The following is a 24,108-nucleotide window of genomic DNA, read 5'->3' on the forward strand; positions in this document are numbered from 1 at the left end:
ATGAGCGATCGTTTCGCTTGATAAGACCCTTATTCATCGTCTGGTGTCGTTTAAAGCCATTTGAACAGTTTGCAGTTTGCACTGAAACTGTCTTTTGGACCTTGAACCGTTTGGTGCCCAGCAAAGTGCATTATATGGAGAAAAATCCTGGAATGTTTTCATCAAAAACCTTAATTTCTTTTCGACTGAAGAAAGAAAGACATGGATGACATGGGGGTGAGTAAATTATCAGCAAAAGTTTTTTTAAAAGTGAACTAATCCTTTAAGTGCATAAATTACTAATGCACTTTTTGGCTTGAACCCTTTAGTGCATGAGTCTGGTACATCTTAGGGCGTTTTCACACTTGAAAGTCCGCACCAAGGTCCGAACCAAAGTTCACGTTTTGATACATTTTATACTTTCAGAAAGTTTTGGTTTGGTTTGACGCTGCAATTATGCGAGCGCACTAAAGAACTTTACGTGACACACTTGCGTCCTGTCGTCATCATCTATGTGGGCTGCATCTTGACATTGATTGGTTTTGTAAATGGACGTGCGTCTGACATCAGCGTGTTGTCAAATCGGAGGGTAACTTTGACGACATGAATGAACAGACGCACATCGTTGCTATATTGTTATTTTATGGCATGATTACCTGCAGCACCAACTATACACAAGGCTAGTTCAAATTCGTCAAATGAACGTCCTCATCGTGCGAACATTTTATCGTCGCCGGCAGGAAAGGAGGAGAAGACTGCAAGTTGGCTTCTTATGTCATCAGACCATACTTCTATTAAAAACCTCGTCTCCTCCTCTCCCCATGTGCTACCACGGCTCATTTTTCCTGCCACCTTCTGTTTTATCGGCTATGTGGGAACCACCGGAACTTCCTGTAAAAGGTCTTAAAGTCCGAACCATACAGAAATGCTTTCACACTAGAAACGAACCAAACCTTTATTCAGTTTGATCCGGACCGAGACTACCTCTTTTCGTCGGACCAAATTTCATCTGTTTGGTGCGGACCATGGTCCGGGGGAGGTTTCACACCTGTAATTTTGATTCGGACCAAACTGAAAAGTCCGAAAGTCCGGACCAAACAAGGTAGGTGTGAAAGGGCCCTTAGATGTTAATTATCTGTTAATTTAGACCACTTTTTAACTTTTTATTTGTACTCTAGTCAGTGTTTATGTTCATTGCATCTCTTGTGCACTTCCTCCAAATCCAAGCGTTTTGAGTTCATCATGCATCAGAGAAAGGGCCACATTGAAGTGTCCAATCAGTGGATAAAATATTTGCTGAATTTCAAATTAGCAAGAGAGCTAATTGCATTCTTGGGCGGTTCGACCACTTTGATCAGGTCTCGGTTTGGGTCAGAGAGGCTGGGACGGCAGCAGGCTGACAGCTGTGGCACATTGCCCACGAAACCCTCATGAAGGAAGGAGAACCATCCTCGTTTTATTTTAGGTCTTTCCACATCTCCGTTCACTTTAGTCAAGGCTCGTGAGAAGCATCTGTCAATGTTTCCATGACAAGTTGTGTAACAAACTTGCTCGTAAAAATACCAGAACAACTCATGCAGATCGGCTTAATGGGTGTTTAAGTAGAATGGTTTTCCCATCTATAATTATTACACAGACATGAATGGTGTTCTGTGTAGTTTTTAGGTACACTGCTATGTGGTTGCAAGGTTGGTTTCTGATGAAGTCAAAACCGCCATCAAATTTTCTAGCCTGGTTCTACCAGACTCTCGTACATTTCATTTGTACAGAGAGTCTGGCACCGCTCCATTGACAATCGTTAACTTCCTTGTAGGCGGGGACTCTATTGAAGTTTAAAACTATTGGATCTGCCCAGAGTCACTCTGGATCTGCCACCAATCGCTAACTTTTGCTTTGCTCGTGATGTATGTCGAACCCTGTGGGGAGGAGGGCCACAACATCATCGCCAAAACAAAACTAACCAAAGATTGTTCTTGCTCCGGCTTTAACTTCTTGATATTCGGCAGCGTTGCTACAACGGACCGAATGGCTTTGCTCGCATCTTTCTCCGCTGCCATTACTGAACTACAACTCAAAATAACGCACAACGTCATCGTTCTCAGCCACTCCCTCTGTTCGCTGATTGGCCCTACAAAAAATTGATCGGAGAAAACCAAAGTCTACAGCAGAATCCCAGATGTAGTACTGAAGGAAAATTAAATTGAGTGGAAGTGCGTAGGAGGGCGCAGCCATACTACAAATTTTCACCTTGAGTCAATAAATGTAATACTGTGTCCTAACCAGATGCGTTGTGTTGAAACGACATGCAATAAACGGTAGCTTTTCCATGTTAATCAGAGCTTTTGTCCTAACCAGCCGCAACAATGATACGTGATTCAAGATTCTATTTTAGAAATGGTTTCTAATTCTGTAACGTTGCAGCTGAAACGACAACACTTATGATAATCTCAGGTACTGATTATGTGCTTTATTTAATGTTAAAAGAATTTATTGTGAGTTTGAATATCACTTTGTGTGACCTTTTATAGCCATACTGAAAGCAACAATGGATAATCTTGAAAATAAATTGGAAAAAAGGACATTCAAACTGTGAACTGGCAAAGATTGTTTCAGCCACTCGGTATGTATTTTTAATAATGTTAAAATTGTGTAATATTTATGAATTTCATATCCATTTTGTTGCTTATCCACTGCGCTTGCAGAGAGACTCCGCCCACACAGTCTTCGTATTGATTTTGTTGCGTCTTGTAGTTGTAATCTGGTGTGGACAAATCGCTTATCGCTGGGTGGTTTGTTCGCTAACCTTAATGTTTGCCTAGCATGTTTATTTCCAGCTGAATATTCTGTTACTCTTGTAAATATGGTTCATTACGCACACTTAATGTGTTGCGAATGGCGTTTCATGCCATCTCTTTGTGAACAGCTGGATGGAGATGTGCAGAGCAGAGTTCAGCATGTGTGGTGTGGGTCTTGAACGCTCGGCCTGTTCTGTCAAGAGCCGTTAGTCTAAGAAGAGCTGATCAAATGTGCCCACATTTCCTACCTCATAATTAGGGAAATTAGGAAAAGAGCCCCCCGAGGGAGAGCAGTGTGATAAAGCTACTCTGTCTGTGGGATGCAGTGTTCCTGTCTTTTTTTTATTTTATTTTATTTTTTATCGGAACTGACTGACTTATGATAGACCTGACTGAATGCTCTAAATGCAATCTGGAAAAGTGCTCAAAATATAAGTGCATGTGTGTCCTCACTGATCATTTTGGATTGTTCAGCTAAAACAAAAAATCTGAATCATGTTAATGCTTACACACATTAATACTGGCATGTTTACAATTCATGCCTAAGCTTTACATACAGCCAGAAGCAATTGGAAGCAGACATAATTTGGAAGCAGGTTAATTTCCCAAATCCGTCATGTATCCGACATGCAGTGGCCAATCCCCTCATTCACCACGTCCCCTCCCCCAACTCATCAGCCATTCTCCGATATACTCTTTCATCGTCAGATCTATTCAAAGGCAATGCCACGTTACCTTTGCTTGACCTATGGTTTGCCACTGGTTTTGGTTTCACATTTCTTACATTCCTCAACTGAAGTCTAGGTAACTTGTGTTTAATCAGTCGAGTATGAACAATGGCAAAAAATGTAGAAGGAAGACTTTGAGTTTACCCTGAAACCTGTCTTTCTGCTCAGACTCAACAGGTGTAGTCATCTTGTAAAAAGAGCAAAGAAACTAGAGATATATCACGTTCCCAGAGTCTTAGAAGAAGGACTGCCTCAAACAAAGACGTGGGTTTAATCTAGGGCATCAAGGAACCAGATCAGACCAATTTTACACCGCATGTCTGTGGTATTGGGATCGCCAAACTTGGTTCCTTCTCCACAATACCTGTTTTTAACTGCGGAAACTGGGTTACTGGAAGTGGACGTCATGCATTAAAAGTACCAGTAGAATAAAATCACCTGACTGGAGAAGATTTTATTGGCAAAAGTCATGAATTAACTTCTAATAATTAACTTCTAACCATTATGCTAAAGCCTGCCTGTAGTGTTTGTTTATTATTAAACCATTTTAGGTGGTTGTAGATTTAAATAGATCAAGAGGTAAAATAGATTTTTTTTATTACGGTATATTCTTACAAAATATGTCTATTTCAAATAAGTGCTGTTCTCTTTTTTTTATCAATGAATTCTTGATCAACATTAATAATAATCAGATGAATCAATGTTTCTTGAGTAGCAAATCAGCATATTAGAATGATTTCTGAAGGATCATGTGACACTGAAGACTGGAGTAATGATGCTGAAAATTCAGATTTGATCACTGGAATAAACTACATTTAACAATATTTTCAAAAAGACTTCTTTCAAAGCCATTAAAAAACTGTAGTGATGAAGTTAGTTTTTGTAGTTTTGAGCTAATAGGATGTTGTAGGATGGAGTTAAGCTGAGTTAGACAATAGTAACATAAATGATTTGTATTGGTATCATTAATTTTGGTATCAGCTGAGATATTGGCTCAGCTGAAATGTTTGCACTTTTGTTTGAACTTTTACATGGATTATAGTCTAGCCAATCATTTACTTCCACATGAACATTAAGACATTCCAAAGCTCAGGATCACTCGGTCCAGTGTTATATGTCACTGACTGACATCTAGATCCATTTAAAGGGTTTCCCAATAATCCCTACAGGTCATTTAGAAATAGCTGGTTGAAATTAGTGGCAGTAAAACGTTTGCTCTATTGATCCGTGCCTTCGGACACAAGCATTAGCCCGTGTGTCTGTACCTCGGTCTGATCTGTGGGACGAAGCCGTAAGCCTGCCAGACGGAGAGCAACAAGGACAACGTTAACTGTAATCTATCCCATGACAAAGAGCTATTCATAGAGGGTTCAAGTGATTATAGTGGTCGAGGGGGGGTGTTTCAACGAAAAGGGGTTAAAAGCTGATAGGGCCGGGGATTCATTCACCCCCAAACCCACCCCCCATATCTGTGATTGTATTCAAATCAAAACACGTCCCATAATGCATTACGGCCCTGTCATCCTTCAACTCACACAGGGTGGAACAAAGAAAAACAAGTTCAAGGCCTTTCTCAATACAATCCGTCTTTCTCCATAGGTGCCGTGTGTTATTTTGTGACACATTCAGGCAGTCTGTGCATGGCCGCATTCACGGATGTGAGAGATGTGCAGCTGCAACAATCACATGGCTTTCCGTTGGCCACAGACAATAGAGGGGTTATCCTTCTGGTTTAGCACCGAGGGATGGAAAAGATCAGCCCGAACAAAACAATATGGGAAAAGATAGAGTAGGCTAAACTAAACTAAACGCTCCATGTTTGCTTTCCACAGCCGGACAGCGGAAGAGGCCACCCGCAGTGAGCGAATCGCTGGCAGTGTCGCCTCAGGGAGATTTTTAATGGGGTGTCCAGATGGGATTCACTGTGGAAATCTTAGGGTGGCACCAAGGGAATTGGGTTTTTTAGATTTTATAATATTTTTATTTTATTTTTATTTTATTTATTTACATTTTTTATATTATATTTTATTTTATATTTTATATTATTTTATATTTTATTATATTTTATTTTTTATTTTATTTTTATTTTATTTTTATCTTATTTTATATTATTATATTGTATCTTATTTTATTATACTTTATATTTTATTTTATTATATTTTATTTTTTAATATTTAAAATGTTCATATATTATTTATATTTTATTTTAAATGTTGATTTGTTAATTTAAATGTATTTTATCGCATTTTATTATTATTATTATTATTTTGAAGCTGTTAAATGTGTGTAATGGACTTTCACATCAAAGCTCAGGATAGTCACTAGCGAATGATTTGGGACTGTGTGTGTTCTTGTGTTGCTATCAGCCAATCAGTGTTGTCATGATGTATTATAGTCACGTGACATTTACAGCTCAGGCGATTGGCTCAAAACCTTATGTACACAGAACTGAGCACCTGTAAGCAAAGATGGGAGCAAGCGGGTACAAACAGAACTGTTTACCATTTAATTTTTGAAAGTAAAAATAGACATTTTGTAAAAAGTAAATTAATTACATTTTTAATTGATAGGGTTTGAGAGAATTTGAAACCAAGACGTGCTTGTTGCTCTTTGAAATTATAAAGCAAAGTGTTTGGTGTATAGATGTTGAATTATTATTCTAATTTAAACAAAAAAATCTTGGTTGGTTTAGGTCAGTGGGGTGGCCAATGATTTTTCTCTTGGAGGCGTCACTGTTCGCTTTAGGTTCATACCAGAACATTCTCTCTTGTCGTTGAAAAATGACTCATCCAACAGTTTTCAAAGGAGTCGAAACATGGCCCAAAATACCCCGGAGTGAGTTTTAGTCCTGTATGTCGAGGGAGTTCAGGGCCAGGGGTTTTTGAAAAGGCAATGTCAGAATCCCAGCACCACGTGGAGGAGATCTTTTGGCAGGCGCACGAACCCCCCACAGGGAAAGATCCTGACTGCTGCTCATGTGAGTCTTGCATATTACCCTCCAATCGACATCACCTAGACCTTTCAAAACTCAGTATCTCTGGCCTAAAGTGATGGAGGTAGATGTCACATGGTTAGAGAGAGGTGGGAAAACATTTAAATAAAGCAATAAGCCACTCAGGGTCATGCATTATTGTGATTTTACAGCAGAATTATAAATGATATAGACTAGAGCTTTTCTACTTGGATTTATAGTTGTGAATAATAGCATATGCATTTGTAATGGGACATATTTTTCGTCCTTTCTTTCTCATTTATGTATGATTGTGTTCTTTGTTATTTTACTATATGTTTTATGATGAAGTGTTTGTATTTTTGAGGCCAAGACAAATTTCCCTTTGGGACAATAAAGGATACCTGAACCTTTACCTTGACGTTCTAAAGGAAAGCAAACTGACAAAAGTAAAATGCATGGCAGGGCAGCCTGGCATGAAATAAATGTGAGAAAAATATTATTTTTGCAAAATGGGAGTTTACAAGATTATATATACGTTTGCATTTTTTTTGGTTTTTTTGTATCATAAATGATACATCAGTCTTTTATGGCTCATATAGTATGATATAGTGAGAATATGGAGCTCATGCACCTCAGTTTTATTCAGAGGCCCAAACTGAGCAAAGAATATTTGCAATTCGCTGCAGATGGCTAATATTCATATGGACAAAAAGACACGTGTACCACAACCTGAAGGTGTGTTTTTAGAATTATACTAAAAGCCCTTTTACTTGCTAAAACCGTATAAACTATCAATCAGTCAAAACAAGGAATGTTGTAGATTGTGTGCAGCAGAAAATGCATTTTGCAACAAGAAGATGAAAGTGCGAGAAAATGCATTTTGCTTTGTCCCTGCATGTCTGGAATCCGCAGCCTCTGATTGGTCGCAGGGGTCCTGGTGACCGGCCATCATGTCAGTATTGACCCGTGCGGAATGATGGACGCGTCTGGTGGAACATTATGGGGTTGGAGGGGGTCAAAGGTCACCGAGTGCTCATTGGCTGTTGAGGGTTCATCATTGATCCAGAAGGACCTTCTTTGGAATTCATGTTATACACTTGCAACAGTAATTCGATTTTTGTTCATAAATAACTTGCGCTGTGGGGTCATTAAGAGCCCATTCCTGTAGAGATGTGTAATGTTTGTCTCCATGACATCATGACAGTGGGTCTAAGAATTGCATTTGATTTTATGCACTTATTATTTTTGTCACGTGTTTTGCTTTTTAAAAGGACTGTGAGTACGAAGCGATGCTGAATTACACATTTAAACCCAAACAGACCTGCATCTGTCACTCAGTCCGAGCTATTGTCTCAGTTCAAATAAAAACACTTTTTTTCCCCCTCTCTCTCTCTTTCCGTAATTCAGTCTCACCCGATTCTCTACCCTTTTATCCACTCAAATTAAAACGTTTTTTTCCTTTTTCTTTTTTCTCCAACCCTACAAGTAATTTTTCAAAATCAAAGCACAAACGTTTCCCGTGACCTGCCCCTCCCTCCCTGTGTTTTTGCCCCATTGGGTTTCGACGGCAACTGAATTCAAATCCAAACACCCACCCCATGTTTTCATCGCTATGGCAACATGAGAGAATTAAAGGGGGGGAGGCATTCCATTCTGTTCTCATTGATGGACAAACACTCGTGGCGGGAAAGAGTTCAGTGTCCAATAGCAGCATTCCACTTTGCTTACACGTCATGTGTGGTGAGTGTTGATAATCACACAATCAGTGTGTGTGTGTGTGCCTGCATATACATTTGTTCAATGTTTAATTGAATGTATGCAAGTCCATTTGGTGTTTGTTTTTTCCCATACTTCCATATTCAGCCAAAGGAACTGGACATTGCTGGAAGATTGTTTTTTTTTTTTGAGAGAGAGAGAGATGGTCACATATATTTGTGGAACATCCACCACACCTGCTGTCATAGATACACCCTCCTTTACCCCCTTCTCCTGCTTTAATAACCACCCTCCCCCTCTGACCCTGGATCAGAGGAACCTTTTAATGACAGTAAACACACACACCGGCTGCTGCTCTGTGAAAAGAGCGCTTCTGAAGGATGAGATCAGTCAATTATTATCTATGCAAAATCTCAAACACTCCCCACAGCAGCAGCTCTGAGGTTACACTGGGCTTAATTGTTAGTCATAGTTCGCTGTTTATACTGTGTGGTGGGTTTGAAAAAATAACCCCTCAGGCGGTGAATTTTGCTTGATTGATTGTTATACTGTTCCTGTTCAATGGAGCCGTCACCTGCTGAGGAAATGACCCTGTGTTTAGAAGTCAGCATTGCTTTTGTTATTGCTCAGATGTTGCTCTTTTTCGGACTTAATGGAGTGAAGTCTCAGTCACACTACTGTTCAACAGGGTTTTTTAAAGAAATTAATACAGCAAGGATGTATTAAATTGAACAAAAGTGACAATAAAAAATATTCTTTTCTATTTCAAATAAATGCTGTTCTTTTGTACTATTAATCAAAGAATACAGAAATGCATTAGTTTCCACAAAGAAATATGAAGCAGCACAACTGTTTTCAACATTGATAATAATCATAAATGTTTCTTGAGCAGCAAATCATCATATTAGAATGATTTCTGAAGGATCATGTGACACTGAAGACTGGAGTATGATGCTGAAAATTCAGCTTTGAACACAGGAATAAGTTACATTTTAAAATTTAAAATAGACAGTAAACAGTATAATATTACCTCCAATAGTACTGTATTTTTGATCAAATAAGAAACTTCTTTCAAAAACTTTTAAAAAGTCGTATAAACCCCAAACCTTTGAACGGTAGGCTTTTTCTCCTTGAAATATCAACATTTGTCTCAGATGTTTCTTCCACAAATTCATTTATTTGTCATTTTTGTCTATTTTTATATTTTATTTTAGGTCAGAAGTTGTTATACAGCAACAATAAAGAGGATAAATGTGGATAGCAGCTCAGATCATTTGTTGAGTTCATTCTGAAATCTCTGGCTTTTGATTGCAGACTTTGGCCATTTAATCCCAATATTGTATGGAAACAATTGAGGTATTAATAGATGAATAGACATGTCAAGCAGAGAATATTGCAGCACGTTTGATAAAAGATAAAGAGATGTTATAATGGCACACTGACTTGTTAGAACAGGCCTTCAGTTCTGCACTTTCATATATAACTTCAGTCCGCAGTTTACTTTCAATTACTGCTGCATGCCCCACACGGTCAGAGTTAGATGTTTCCTATTGGGTGAAGAGTAGATTGCAGTTGACTGAGCAACAGATATCGCCTAGATTTTTACTTTGTCTAAGGGATATTCACGTCATCAGCACAGCTGGTGTGAGGAGAGTTACACACTGAAGTTTAGTACTTGAATTTAGGGGTTGTGATGCTTGACTGAAGTCTGGAGGTGCAAATCTAGCGCTGGCACACCTGCACGCATCACTGGAGGGTTCAGCGGTATGTCAGACTCCAGGTGTGTTTGGATTAGGATTCCTCAGCTGTAACGTTTCGGCATTAAATTGTCATGTATTATTTTCGTACTCTACGCAGGGAGCGCATCCCATCACTGAGGAACTTGGCTTACTTTCAAACTCCAACGGCTGCTTTCCAGCCAAGCGGAAACACACACTCACAGCCGGCATCCACTGCGTTATCAGTGTGTCATCATTTACAACACTGGAATTTGGGAAAAGAAAGGCACAATCAAAATAGAAGGGGAGGTTGAGGTTGAAAAACCAGATTTGAATATCCAGACGACACGCATATCACCTTTCAAAGAGTTCTAGTAGTAGAGTAAAACTGTTTCTATTGCTTTGAAAGCGATTTGATTGTGTGTCTGCTCCTTTCATATCACATTTCAATAACTCGTGCTAGTGTGGTTTTGTTTTGAGTCTGTGGATATGAGGAAAACAGCTGACCATGTTACATCATGCGGAGAGATGTTCAGATTTCCATGGAGTTGAGCTGCTCTTTCCACATGTTTCCACGTGCCTGTGCAATAAACAAAAACAGGTGGTGCTTTAGTTTTTACTCCGTGAGCTGAAGCATTTTTTATTTGTCTATCCCCCGGTTTCACAGATCAGTTTCAGACTATAATGCAAGTTTGAGCTGTTTTAACTGAAAGCAACTTGCACTAATATATCTTAACATGTCAGTGCCATTGTTTTGTCTCAAGATGCACACCAGTGATCAGTGTTGTAGTCGAGACCAGCTCACTCGAGTCCGAGTCGAGACCGAGACCATAGAGGGTCGAGTCCGAGTCGAGACCGAGACCAGAGAGGTTGGATAACCTAAGGTTGGGTCTGAAACCAGACCCAGAAATTTTTCAACTTAAGCGGAAGACATTCGCGGCAAACGCGTCTCCCAATTCGCGTCATTCGCAACGCCAGGCGCGAATGATCCGCCTATTCGCGTCTTTGCATTGACTTTGTATGTAATCTACTCGCGCAAATAATTAAATTCGCGTTCGGTGTGAACACACCATTATGGTGTGTTCACACCGAACGCGAATAGAGCGTCAAATACGCGTCTATCGCGTCTAGTTAGACGCTTGAACATTCGCTCGAGTTCACATTTTTCAACTTGCGCGGAAGACATTCGCGGCAAACGCGTCGCCCAATTCGCGTCATTCGCAACGCCCGCCGCGAATGATGCGTCTATTCGCGTCTTTGCATTGACTTTGTATGTAATCTACTCGCGCAAATAATTAAATTCGCGTTCGGTGTGAACACACCATTAGTCTCAAGTCATGCGCAGTTGCGCACAAGAAAGTCAGCAATCATTGGACGTTTCAATCAAACAACAATTTAAAGAAATATTAACAGTAATAATCATGACATATTTTGAATGGGTCTCGAGTGGACTCGGGAATAAGTCCGAGTCCTAATATGTTCGAGTACGAGTCAATTCCGAGTCAAAATGCACACGAGTCCATGACAAGACCGAGACCATTAAAATATGGTCTCGAGACCGAGTCCGAGTCTCGAGTACACAACACTGCCATTGATGGGTTTTTTTCTAAGGCACGTTAAAAGCGACTTAAATGTCCTAATTGTACTAAGGCTTAATCCTGTCTGTGAAACCCAATAGTATCCAGCTGCAGACCCGCAGCACCACCAGTTTCAGAACCCCAGCGCCAGAACCGGAAGTAAGGGGCGGAGCTTACGTTCTAACACCAGCGCCAGGACCGGAAGTGAGGGGCGGAGCTTACGTTCTAAACCGAGTAACGCCACCTAACGTTTTGGAGCGTAATTTGCTTAGACACGAAACGGCATTATTACACACGAAACGTCTTTATACGTATTATAATGATACATTAAGGTATAGTACAATAAGCATTTTAAAACATTGATTTTGTGTAATATAATTCTATATAGTTATCCGTTTCATTGTATTATGGGAGTTACTTCCTGATCATGATGGTGAAAAATAATGCTTGAAACTTATGGTCATTTTATATAAAATATACTTTATTTCACAAGAACATGTGCAGCATGCATTTTTCTTTATGTAAAATAATGTCAAAAATCTTAAAAGAGAGAGAAAATCCAGCATTGTTTTAAAAGAAACCATAAAAATGTACCGTACTTCAAATAATAGCCGAGTCCCAAATAGACGATTGTCTCTTTACACGCCTGGTGTGGCTGCAGGTCTGGGTAAATATAAGGCCGGTCTCAAATAGAGGTCGGGTCTGTTTTTTAGTTTCAGGTTGTATTAAATCTTCTAAAACCCATCAGATCGTCCTCTTTTTGGCGGCCGCCAAAGCAAATTTTTGTCCCGCCAAAGCCTTTTTTGATCGGTGAGTGATGTAGAATAGAATGACTGCTGCAGTGCGCCTGACAGGGCGCGAGCAGAGAGAGAGAGAGCCCTGGTTGCGCGCGCGCACTCTCACGTCTTCAAACAACACGAGCGCTGTCTTGCTCTTTATTTGTCACACCAGTTATAGTTCATACAACGAGCAGTGACTCACTGTGTAATAAAAACATACCCTAAATATTATTTAAAAGGTGCAACAATTTTAAATATTTTTAAATACTTGCAAAAATAACCATGCTTGTGTCATATAATAATAATAATAATAATTCCGCCCCTCCCTCACTTCCGGTTCTGGCGCTGGGGTTCTGGCACTGGGGTTCTGAAACTGGTGGTGCTGCCGGGTCTGCAGCTGGATATATCTCGTGAAACCAGGCCTATATTATTTTGTTAAGTTGTGCATTGCATTAATCAATTTATATAGCATGAATATTACTGTTGCTTTTATGTAAAATTTGATTTGGCATACATTTTCACAAGGTATGATAATATTCAGTAAAAGGAGGCCATAACAATGTTCTTTTTTTATGTTGTAAAACTCTGCACTGTAAAAAAAAAAAAAAAAAAAAAAAAAAAAATTCTAAGTTGTAAATAAACATCAGAATAACTTACCATTCTAAACACTCGTCTGTATTAAATTTAGTATTAACATATTAAATTCCCCATTGGCTTGTGAAGTAACAGGACTAAAATAATCCCATTTGGATGTAATGGTTTGCACTGGTTGTTTCAGGTATGCATGTGGTTTTTTGATGCAACTCGTCTGCTTCTGTACTGTGTGTTGTGGAGAATTTACGTTTATGCATTTGCCAAATGAAAAAAGAACTTGCATTTCATTCACTGGGAATCAAACCCATGATCTCAGAGTTGCTGTCTGGCTGTTTGAGCGTCAGTTTTGTGTGCGTTCTCTCATTCTTAATCACACTGAAGTACTGCTGAATAATTGCTTCTCTCTTTGATTTGCGGGGCAGGTCGTGTGTCATTGAGCCGTGGCGCGTCTCTTCTGGTGGATAAGTTGACGCTGGAGGATGAGGGCTGGTTTGAATGTCGAATTCTTCTGCTGGACAGAACCTCAGATGAGTTTCAGAACGGCACATGGAACTTCCTTTCCATCTCAGGTGGGATAAGAAATGCTTTGAGGTTGTTTCTTCTATTCAAGCGTGCGTAATGGCTTTGCATGTCAGAACTATTCGTTTATAAAGATTCAAATGAATTGATGGAAAATGAATTCTTTCCAAATCAGAATTTTTGGTTTGTGACCATCAAGTAATTTTAATTGACTGTATTATGCAAAATTGGTAATTCCAGATGATTATTAAATATATAGCCGTCCTGCGAAAAAGAATGTGATAAGAACATACAGCCCACCCCTAATGAGAAACAGACACAAAACTATGTGTTGCATGTCAGCTGTGTTGCTCAATCCTAAAAATTAATCTTTTTTAGAAAGTGTTCCATAGAAAGTGAACATGCATTTGTTTAAGAGCATGTATATTTTATAATGGTGCTCTTTATGTTTCATGTTCATGCCAATAAAGCAGCTGACATTTTTGTATTCTTACGAAAAGGATTAAACGTCTGATTAAAGCAGCATCTGCAGCTCATATAAAAGGCTTTGTTGCAGTAAATAAGAGAGAATTGTGTAATCCGATCTCATTTTTCGTGACACTCTTATATCAACAGAACTCATGCATTTTCATCAAAACCTACACAAGCTCTTTGACTTTTTCACTTTCTGTTGGTTACAATCTTTTCACATTGAACTTTGTCTCACACCTTCAGGATGTCTATCATGCCTTCTGAAAACTCTCTTCTTCTGACACACACACACACACACTCCTTCAGCACTGATGTGTGAATCCTGTGAAGGGCTCAGACTGGCTTTTAGTATCTGATGGTGTTACTGTAGCATGTACGAGCGATCAGAATGAAGACAGAGGACAGAAACTCACGCTCACAGTCCGAGTCTCTCCAGTGTGGCCTGTTTCACGCCCATTATATGCACAGTGTCAGCTTACAGCGGTTTTAAAAGCTGTCATTGTGTGAGTGTGCTGGAAAACATGTCTTTGTGTTGACAGGGATATGGGGAAGTTCGATGCGTTTAGAGGTTTTGCCTCACTTGCAAATGTCCATTATTACATAATTGCATGTGTTACGCTTTGAGAAAGTTAAAGACTACTCTACTGTGAGCAAGTGTAAAGCAATGATTTTAGGTCCTTAAAGGGATAGTTCACCCAAAAATGAAAGCCTAAATTCACTCTGTTCATCATATAAAGCAATTGTGTCTCTTCAGAAAATTTAGACTAAACCGCTCAATTCATATGGATTAGTTTTACGATCTCTTTATGAACTTTTTAAAGCGTCAAAGTGGTTGTTGCGTTGCTGTCAATGGTGGAACAGAAAGCTCTCATATTTAATTAAAAATATCTTAATCTGTGTTTCGAAGATGAACAAAAGTCTTATGGATTTGGAACGACATGAGGATAATTAATAATGACAGAATGTTCATTTTTGGGTCAACTATCCCCTTAAGTGCTGCAGTATACATCGGTGACCTTATAAGTATCAGAAAATAATCTTTTTTATTAACGTATCAGTCTAATTAGTTCTGATATTACAATCGTCTGCCTGATTAAGCCAATATTAAAAGTACATCTTTAATTAAATAATTAATTAAATAATTAATTATTTTTGTATTTAAATAAATATGGACATAATTTAAAGGGATAGTTCACTTTGAAATACATTTTTGGTATGTTTTAGCTTACCTCAAGGGCATCCTAAGATGTTGGTGTCTTTGTTTCCGCAGTAGTTTCAATTTTGATATTTTTAGGTCAAACCGTTCTTGTCTGTCAGTCATATAATGCAGGTCTATGGTCACCACCTCAAAGAGCATGCACAGAGAAGTCCAAATTAAACATGATTTAATGACTCGTAAATGTAAGTACACATTGATGGCCTAAGACACGAAACGAGCGGTTTGTGTGAGAAAACGAACAGTATTTATATCGTTTTTACCTCTTGTAAACACAGCCACGTCCAAGTGATCTGAGGGCGCCGGCGCTTCGGTCTGCGCAAGCGCCGGAAGTTATATGAGCCGCAGCCATAACTTCAAGAGAGAAGGCTCATAAATTGGGAATTTGTGAAAACTCACCACTCCCGGATGAGTTCGCGCGAGCATACGTAATTGTTTTCTTTTACGACGGTTTAAACATCCCAGATAAGCGCAAATTATTACCATTTTAATTAGCCGTCTTACCTACAATCTCTGTTCTGTGTAAAACAATGAGTGACGTACACGCGCGAGAGATTTATTTATTATTATTTAATTTATTTGTATATTTATTTTATTTTATTTTATGTGTTTATTTTCTCTATGAAAATGGTTTTGATGGTTATGTCTGCTGCAGCTCCTCCAGTGTTCATAAAGACTCCTCCTGCCTTCCTGGAGGTCATGTTGGGTGAATCTCTCACCCTCCAGTGTGATGCTCATGGAAACCCGAAACCCATCATCATCTGGAGAAAGGATGGCAGTGCCGCTGAGAAACAAGAAGCTTTTCAGGTACACAGCTTTTCAGTTGATTGTTAGTTGACTGACGGTTCATAAAGATACTTTAAATTCAACAAGAATTCCAAATCAACCCTGTTTGCTTTTCTTAATAATACATGTTTTAGTCTTATTCATGAATCCCTCCCCTCCAACTTCTTAGCTCCATTCTGATATACAAATAACTTTTCATTGTGCAATTCAAATCTACATCTCTACATTTTTACCCTGATTGAATATCAGATATACATTGTGATTACAGAAGCACGGTGACTTGTGAATCATGTTTCATGTCAACTTGAGTGTAGAGTTCACTTTGGGCTGGTCACATTTTCCCCTTTGACACTAGTCTCGTTTACCACCTAAACATTAATTTCCCTCAACAGGTACTCAATGAAACCTTGTCTTTAGCCAAGGTTTCCAGGGAAACGGCAGGAATATACAAGTGTCACGTATCCAATTCAGAAGGGAACCTTACCTACACCACCCAGCTGCAGGTCAAAGGTCAGTTACACACCACGTCTTGTCCACGTGGGGGAAGAAAGCCAGCAGCATGTAAATAGGCTTGCAGGGCATTAAGTGTTTACCTTAAGCAGCATTTGGTATGAGAACATTGGAGTCTTTGCTGCAGTTGGATTTGTGTGCAAAGTCAATAACCTTAATCTCAGCTTCATATGGTTTGCAACTGGCTTGGTTCACATTAGGAACTGTTGCGGCTTCCATTTAGCTCAGAAAATATGAACTTTCTACTTTGCAATGGCCTGTTTAAATCAGATTTGAAAGATTTTTAGCTCTAAATGTGTGTGTGATGTGTGCACCATGAAAGATGATAAACATTAAGCAAATAAAATGCATAAATGAAAGTTCCTTAATTGCATGATGATAAAAAATATAGTTTTTTGTTGATCGCACAACTGCAAAGCGAATGCTAGCATTGCCATTGGACAACAGAATGCTATAGTATGTAGTTGAAAACCTTGACAGTATCTCGCATTCATTTTTTTCACAGCATAAGAATTTAGAGTGACTTTTCTGGCAAAGTGTAGTGTAATGAAACGAACAAACACTGCCCTCTTTTGGTGGTAGTGCTTTAACACAATGCATTTGGCACTTACGCCTAAATCTCACCCCTGAACAAACAACCTCCTCAAATCCAGATGCCCATCAAAGCTGATTACGTTTTATGCATTCAGTCTCACATGCATGCTTTTATGCATTCTTTTGCTTTCAACCAGGTCCTCCAATTATCATCATTCCCCCTGAGGACACCACTATGAATATGTCCCAGGATGCAATTCTGCAGTGCCAAGCAGAAGCGTATCCTTCTAACCTCACATACGAGTGGTGGAAACAAGACCAAAACGTGTTTCACATTGAGTAAGTGACCTACGATTACAAGAGCTTAGATAACATTATTACACTGGAATTCTGATGGACAATCACAGCATTCTGCCATCAAATATTATTGTATAATGATGCGTTATTTTCACATAATTACAATCCAAGCTGAAAATGAAATATTGTTTAGTAGCCTCTAATTATTTGGGTTAATTCCATTTATTAGAAATAATACTAATAGCATTTGTTGTCATTGAACTGTATAGTTCAGTTATGGACCACTATAAATCTTTACTAGTGTTGTCTGTGTGTCTTTTGTTTTCTGTTTGCTGATGCGTGTTTGTGTTTACAGAGTTCTGAAATCACGGGTAAAAATCCTAGTGGACGGGACACTCCTCATTTCAGGTCTTATACCTGAGGATTCTGGGAATTACACCTGCACACCCACCAATGGTCTAATGACTCCGCCCTCTGCGTCTGCCTACCTCAAAGTTAAACGTGAGTGCTTTGCAATGTTAAAATCTCATCTTCATGTATACCAGATAAAGAGAGCAACAGAAGATTAAAGATTTAAATTAGGGCTGTCAGTTAAACGCGTTATTAACGGCGTTAACGCAAACCGTTATTAACGTTCTTTTTGGCCTAGCAAACGTTGTAGTTTTTTTCACATGCTTTTGCAACAGGACGCGGCATTCGAGGTGCGATGAAACCCATTAATTTCAATGGCTTGCGTCGCGCGAGGACGTTTTGTTGCTTTGTCGACCGGATCTAGCTAGGCCGGAAACAAAACAACAGGCACGCCGCACACACTTGTTTGGGCTTGCGAGCCGACCAAATAGTTGGTAAACGTTACGTTTTGAGTGGATGACGAGCGCGAGACGCCGAAACGGATGCCAATAAGATTCTGAATTGAAAGTTTACTTTTAAAAAGTTGCCAAATGGTTCCATTGACGAGACCAAAGTGATCTGTGTGTTTTGTCGTTGTGAACTGAGCTATCATCATCGCAGCACGTCCAGTCTGAAACACCACTTGATGGCCAAGCACACACACACACACACACACAGCTGATGCGAATTCTCCGCCCCCTCGTCAATATCAGGACCTCGTCAGTATTTCTTTCACCCTTTTATTGATTTATGAGAATGTTAGTGTGAAATTGAACACTGTATATGCCAATGTTGTTTTCAATAAAAAACATTTGCACAAAGCAAGCCGATCCACTTTTCCATGTTGATAAGAGCATTAAAATGAGAAAAAATAATGGGGCAAAAAGAAATCAAGAGACATTTAGAATAGATAAAAATGTGCGATTAATCGCGGGTTAACTATGACATTAATGCGATTAATCGCGATTAAATATTTCTATCGTTTGACAGCACTAATTTAAATTAAAGGGGTTATTAAAGGGGTCCTATTATGCTTTTACATGTTCAACTTTCTTTAGCATGTAATGCTGCTGTTTGACCATGAAAAACAGCTTCAAAGTTACAAAGCACAAAGTCCCTCCAAAGGGAGTTTTCCTCTATATATATATTCTTATTCTGAAACGGCTCAGTTGTATAGCCTTGCGTTTTTTTCCGGGAGCGAACATGTCACAGTATTCCTCATTTAAATAATTCCCGCCCAAAGCATACGCAAAATAAAGGCGAGGGGCCTAAATACTATTTAGTAGAATTTTCCAAACACATTTGAAGCGCTACACCAATCACAACACACTGATCCAGCTGACCAATCAGAGCACATTGCACTTTTCAGAAGGAGGGACTTCATTTAGACAGGAACTAAACAGAGTGTTACTGACAGACTGAGAACAGAGGAGCTGCAACAATGTAAAATATGTGAAAAATAATGTGTTTTTTAAACATTCAAGCATGAAAACCTATTCTTGTAGATGCCTAAAACAATGCATAATAGGTCCCTTTAAGTATAAATGACATAATTAAAAGGCTGATTTTCTTAAAGACCCTGCACGAGTGGTTCGGATGCCCCGTGAGACTTATCTTCCCGTGGGAATGGGGGGAAAGATCAAATGCCCAGTTCAAGCCGAGCCCCCCATGCTGTATGTTAATTGGACCAAAGACGGAGCGTCCTTGGACCTGGAGCAGGTACTGTGTATATCATCAAGCATCTTATTCAATTGCGACCCAAATTACATCATTTTATACTCTTCATCTTGATTGGTCAGTATCCAGGATGGATGTTCAACTCAGAGGGCTCAGTGTTCATAACTGCAGCAAATGATGATGCAGTGGGCATGTACACCTGTACAGCCTATAACAGTTACGGGACCATGGGCCAATCAGAACCTACCAAAGTTATCCTGAAGGTGAACACCATATCTCTAGAATGGAAAATAATTTGACAAGTCACCACATAGTGAAATTCATTATTAATGACTGACCTGACACATGAGTTGCTGAGAATCTATTTGCAATCCTCCATAGGACCCCCCTTCATTCCGTGTCTCGCCCCGTGCCGAGTACCTACAAGAAGTAGGTAGGGAGCTGGTGATACCCTGTCAACCCGAGGGAGACCCCGCCCCTAATATCACATGGATTAAAGTAAGTTGTTTTTTAATCCCAATAACCTTCAGATGACCATGATTTACCACTTGCCATTGCAAATATTTATATGTGTGTTATTTAAATGTGTGTATTTAAAGGCTAATCTCCTAAAAAAAAAAATCAAACATATACTAGCAGACATGGATTTAAAGCCTCAAATGGTATAAACATGCTTCAGTTTCTTTCTCATCTGCTTTAGGTTGGTCCTGCTCCTCGCTCTCCGTTTATAGTCCTATCCAATGGCTCTCTGGTCCTGCGTCCACTCAGTAAGGACCACCAGGGGGCGTGGGAGTGTCTTGCCACCAACCGTGTGGCCACTGTCAGTGTGGCAACCACGATTTTAGTGCTAGGTGAGAGGAACGGGAATAGATGCCTGTTAATAAAAATAACCCGTATTTACCTATAGAAAATAGGTAAATACGACAGAACTCAAATATATTATCTGTTCTGTTTGCTTCAGGCACAAGTCCCCATGCTGTTACCTCCGTGTCTGTGGATCCAGGGATTAGTCAGGCCAATGTGTCCTGGGAGCCAGGATTTGATGGAGGATACACTCAGAGATTTACTGTTTGGTAAGTAACCTCAAACTGAGTGCATCAGCAGCACTAGATGTGTGTGTTTTACGTACTGTTGTTGTCGTCTTCTGACACCAAGACAAATTCTTGTTTTTTTTTGTATTTTGTTAATTTAAATACACTGAACTTAATACTTGAAAGTTTAAAACACATATTCATTTGTTTATATGTTATTTTTTAGCTTTCAAAATGAAGAATCGTGTTCAGTAGCATTGTCTTGCTGTATCATTGAAATGATTTTGAGAATCATTGAATTTTAGTAGCATTTCAATCGACCACGGAATTTTTTTATTGTGACTATCATATCATATATCTCTCTTTATCAGGATAAAGCCCACTGTGAGAGGAAAACATGAATGGGCATCAATCCCTGTGCCAACATCGAAAACTTCCCTGCTGGTGACGGGTCTGCAAGCTGTCACTAGTTACCAGTTCAGTGTTCTTGCCCAAAACAAGTTGGGCTCTGGCCCCTTCAGTGAGATTGTCACCATTACGACTCTGGGTGAGCACAATTTTTTTTATATACATACAAATCATGCACTTTATGAGGTCACCAATTAGCTGTACACATACAGACATGGATCTTATACATAGACTGTCTATAGTTTCTTTAACAAATCTGTATTCCTTTATTTGATTCAAAGCATTCCCTGGTGGACTATAAAGTTATTCCAAACCTATGGTCCAAGATTTATGATGTAGCATACTAAGGTAAACCCTTTTATGTTTTTTTCATTGCAGCACCTCCAACAGACGCTCCCAATGTGGTAACCACCATTGAGGTGTTGCTCCCTCCCACCTTGCTGTCAGCCAATCGTACATCACTGGGTATTTTGCTGCAATGGGTGCCACCTCTAGAAGAGTCTCCACCATTAACTTCATTTGTACTTCTAGCAAAGCGGGGAAAGGGGGAGTGGGTCACTATAGACAGAGAGATTGCTGTCAACGTGACCGAATTGATTGTACAGGGACTTGTTAAGGTAAAACGTTTGAAATATTGGGAAAATGGCAGCTTGGTGTTGAGTGTCCCTATTCTATGCCATTCGTGTTCATTTTCTCTTCATTTATTTCCACAGGACTCCAACTATGAGCTGCGTCTTCTGTCTCGCAGAGACAGACTGGTTAGTGGGCCCAGTGACTCGGTTGTCATCTCTACTGAAGGTGAGGCTAAATCAGAACTCGATATCTTGACTTAAAATTGATATCTGGATTTTTGAAAGAGTTTTTTTTTTTCTTATGAGGCTTGGAAAAACTACAGACTTACTAAATATAATTGAATATTAATATAATTTAATATGATAAATAGTAGTGGTTCAACAGTTCACAAAACTCAAGGTTCAGATCTTAAGTTTTTGGACAATTTTTTGCATCAGCAAGAATTTTTTTAAACTATATATATATATATATATATATATATTGGGGGGTGGGGTAACTTTGCTTTCCACTTACTACTTAAAGCATACTTTAAGTACTCCGATACCACAGCAACTTACCTAACTAATAAAGTTCAAACATTATTAAATACAACAGTCAGTAATATATATATATATACTAATTACAAGCATGTAGATAAATACAATATAACAAAGCAACAAATAAAGTAAGGTCTAACTGTAGTATTCATTTCAGGTACAGAAATTTAATAATTAAATGTAAAATAACACTATAGTGTTCACTGTATAAATTGAATATAGCTTAATCTTTGTTAAAGCTTGTTGTTTGAATAACATTAATGACATTGACAACAGCAGGTGTTTATTGGCTGCTGTCACTTTCAGACCTAATGCACGGATCCAATATAATGATACACATCCAATTTCTTTCTCAACTCTTTACGTTCACCTAAAGGTACAGTATGTAGGATTTTTGCAGTAAAAGATCCAAAAACCACTAGGCCAATGTTATATATTTTGTTTAGTTGATTACTTACAATATCCCAAATGTTTCAAACTATTTGTAAATCGTAAGGAAAATTGCGATTTTAACCAAGGAAACGGTGCGTGTGAGCAGGGGTGAGGAGTCGCCAGTCAATTGCGTCATGTCCGCGTTACCCTCGGTTTCCGCCATTGGTTTCCGCTCGTACTGCCATAGTAACCATGACGACAGACGCGAGTGTTGCATACTTAATTAGACAGGTGAGCAAATGTACATAAAAGTAATCAATGTTATTTAGTTCAACATGATGAAATGTTAGAATATGATCTGTATGTTATTCTAATGTTGATCTAGCTTACTGCGTCTCATACAGCCAACAAACAACCTAACTAACAACATTCAACACACTCAAATGCGTTTAGTGCGATAGTGTAACTGTTAGAGCAAGTGAAACAGCGCTGCATTACCTCGGTAGAATGAAATGTCCTTATTTCTTTATATATGCGGGACTCGCGTTGCGTGTGACGCTGGTAACGTTATAACGTTATGTCTCATTAGCAATCGCGCCCTGCTTCATACCACAGTCATGTTAAAAACATCAATGTATTCACTCATCCATAAAAGATCCATCAACTTGACGACAATATCCATAATTCCGCTTAATGCTTTACCGTCATCGATATACGCCTTTGTTATTGTAAGAGATTAGCGACCCCTGGTGGCGAAAAATCCTACATATTGTACCTTTAAGACAACGACTGTGTTTACGAAAGAACTTGCCTAGAAAGATATTTTGACATAGTTTTGTGTGTGTCCATCCAAGTGCAAGGAGAGGCGAAAGAGGAATCAATCCAAAGATATCAAGCGAGTACCGAATTCAATTCTTTTTCTCCTCTTTTAGTGCTGGAATGGTTAAAAATCTATTGAATGTGTAAACTGGTAAGACAAAAAACATACAAATGATAAACTTTCACTCTATGTTGTTAAACTTGCAATAAATCTGCGAATCACATGCTTGCTGAACCGTGGGGCCTGGTCTGTACGGATCAACTACGATCCGTTTAAACCCTAATAAATAGAAGGTTCAAGAAGTCAGAAATGTAATATTGGTATAAATTAATTATGTTTAATTATTAATTGATTTATTATATTATTATAAGGTAACATGTAATGTGTGGCCCTAAGGTATGGAGATGTATCCGGCAGCACCCAGTCTCCTGGCCTTTGTTCCTGAGCCCCTGCTGGCTGGTGTGATTGGGGGTGTGTGTTTCCTGTTTGCTGCCATCATCCTTTCTCTGGTGACAGCCTGTGTTATGAACAATAGAAGGGGACAACGGCGAAGGAAAAAGAGAGATGGTAAAAGCAGTGATGAAGATTGCTGATTTTGAATATGAAATTGTTGTTGAACAAAGTACACCACTATAAAAAACATTTTAAATCTTTTTGCATGCTCTTAAAGTCATTTAGGGCTGCAACATTCAGATACTGTACATGGATTGTGTACTTAATGAAGAGTTAAAACATTACTCAAAAGACTTAAGTCAATTCCTTAAGGCCTTTGATGCATTATCAATCGCAATGACCATATAGACATTTAATGCCTCAAAGACTGATACTTGACACATTTGAAGTGATGTATTTGTTCTCAGCCATCAGTGGTATTGTCATGCATGGCATCTGTGTTTCTGTTGAGGCTGCTTTTGTTGTTGGCACTTTGTCATCTTATGACTCATTATCTGTGGCATGATATGAACTTTGCACCCTCCCCACCATTTCAGATATCCCCTCTGCCTTCCAGAAGAGTTCATCTCCACAGTAAGTGTCCTTCCTTGCTATGCATGTATCATTCCTATGCTTCTCCATCTTTGTCACTGTACTACAATGGGGGATGATACATTTGTCTCAAACGTCTCTCTAT

The 24,108-nt window shown here is 39.0% G+C and overlaps 1 protein-coding gene across 2 annotated transcripts in view; it reads left to right on the forward strand.

Moving 5' to 3' along the window:
- The window catches only part of igsf9b (immunoglobulin superfamily, member 9b), a 50,382-nt gene that overhangs the window by 21,652 nt on the left and 4,622 nt on the right, over positions 1 to 24,108 (forward strand). For both annotated transcript variants that reach the window (XM_056259347.1, XM_056259345.1), the window contains exons 4-18: positions 13,262 to 13,408; positions 15,701 to 15,852; positions 16,224 to 16,341; positions 17,073 to 17,214; positions 17,528 to 17,673; positions 19,139 to 19,281; positions 19,362 to 19,502; positions 19,621 to 19,737; positions 19,940 to 20,090; positions 20,201 to 20,312; positions 20,642 to 20,817; positions 21,057 to 21,295; positions 21,392 to 21,476; positions 23,376 to 23,546; positions 23,969 to 24,005. In XM_056259347.1, the coding sequence (XP_056115322.1) occupies positions 13,262 to 13,408; positions 15,701 to 15,852; positions 16,224 to 16,341; positions 17,073 to 17,214; positions 17,528 to 17,673; positions 19,139 to 19,281; positions 19,362 to 19,502; positions 19,621 to 19,737; positions 19,940 to 20,090; positions 20,201 to 20,312; positions 20,642 to 20,817; positions 21,057 to 21,295; positions 21,392 to 21,476; positions 23,376 to 23,546; positions 23,969 to 24,005 (2,077 nt within the window). The remainder of the gene's footprint in view (positions 1 to 13,261; positions 13,409 to 15,700; positions 15,853 to 16,223; positions 16,342 to 17,072; positions 17,215 to 17,527; positions 17,674 to 19,138; positions 19,282 to 19,361; positions 19,503 to 19,620; positions 19,738 to 19,939; positions 20,091 to 20,200; positions 20,313 to 20,641; positions 20,818 to 21,056; positions 21,296 to 21,391; positions 21,477 to 23,375; positions 23,547 to 23,968; positions 24,006 to 24,108) is intronic.

Source organism: Rhinichthys klamathensis, unplaced genomic scaffold, assembly GCF_029890125.1.
Source record: "Rhinichthys klamathensis goyatoka isolate OS25496 unplaced genomic scaffold, OSU_Roscu_1.1 h1tg000167l_1, whole genome shotgun sequence".
Lineage (NCBI taxonomy): Eukaryota > Metazoa > Chordata > Actinopteri > Cypriniformes > Leuciscidae > Rhinichthys > Rhinichthys klamathensis.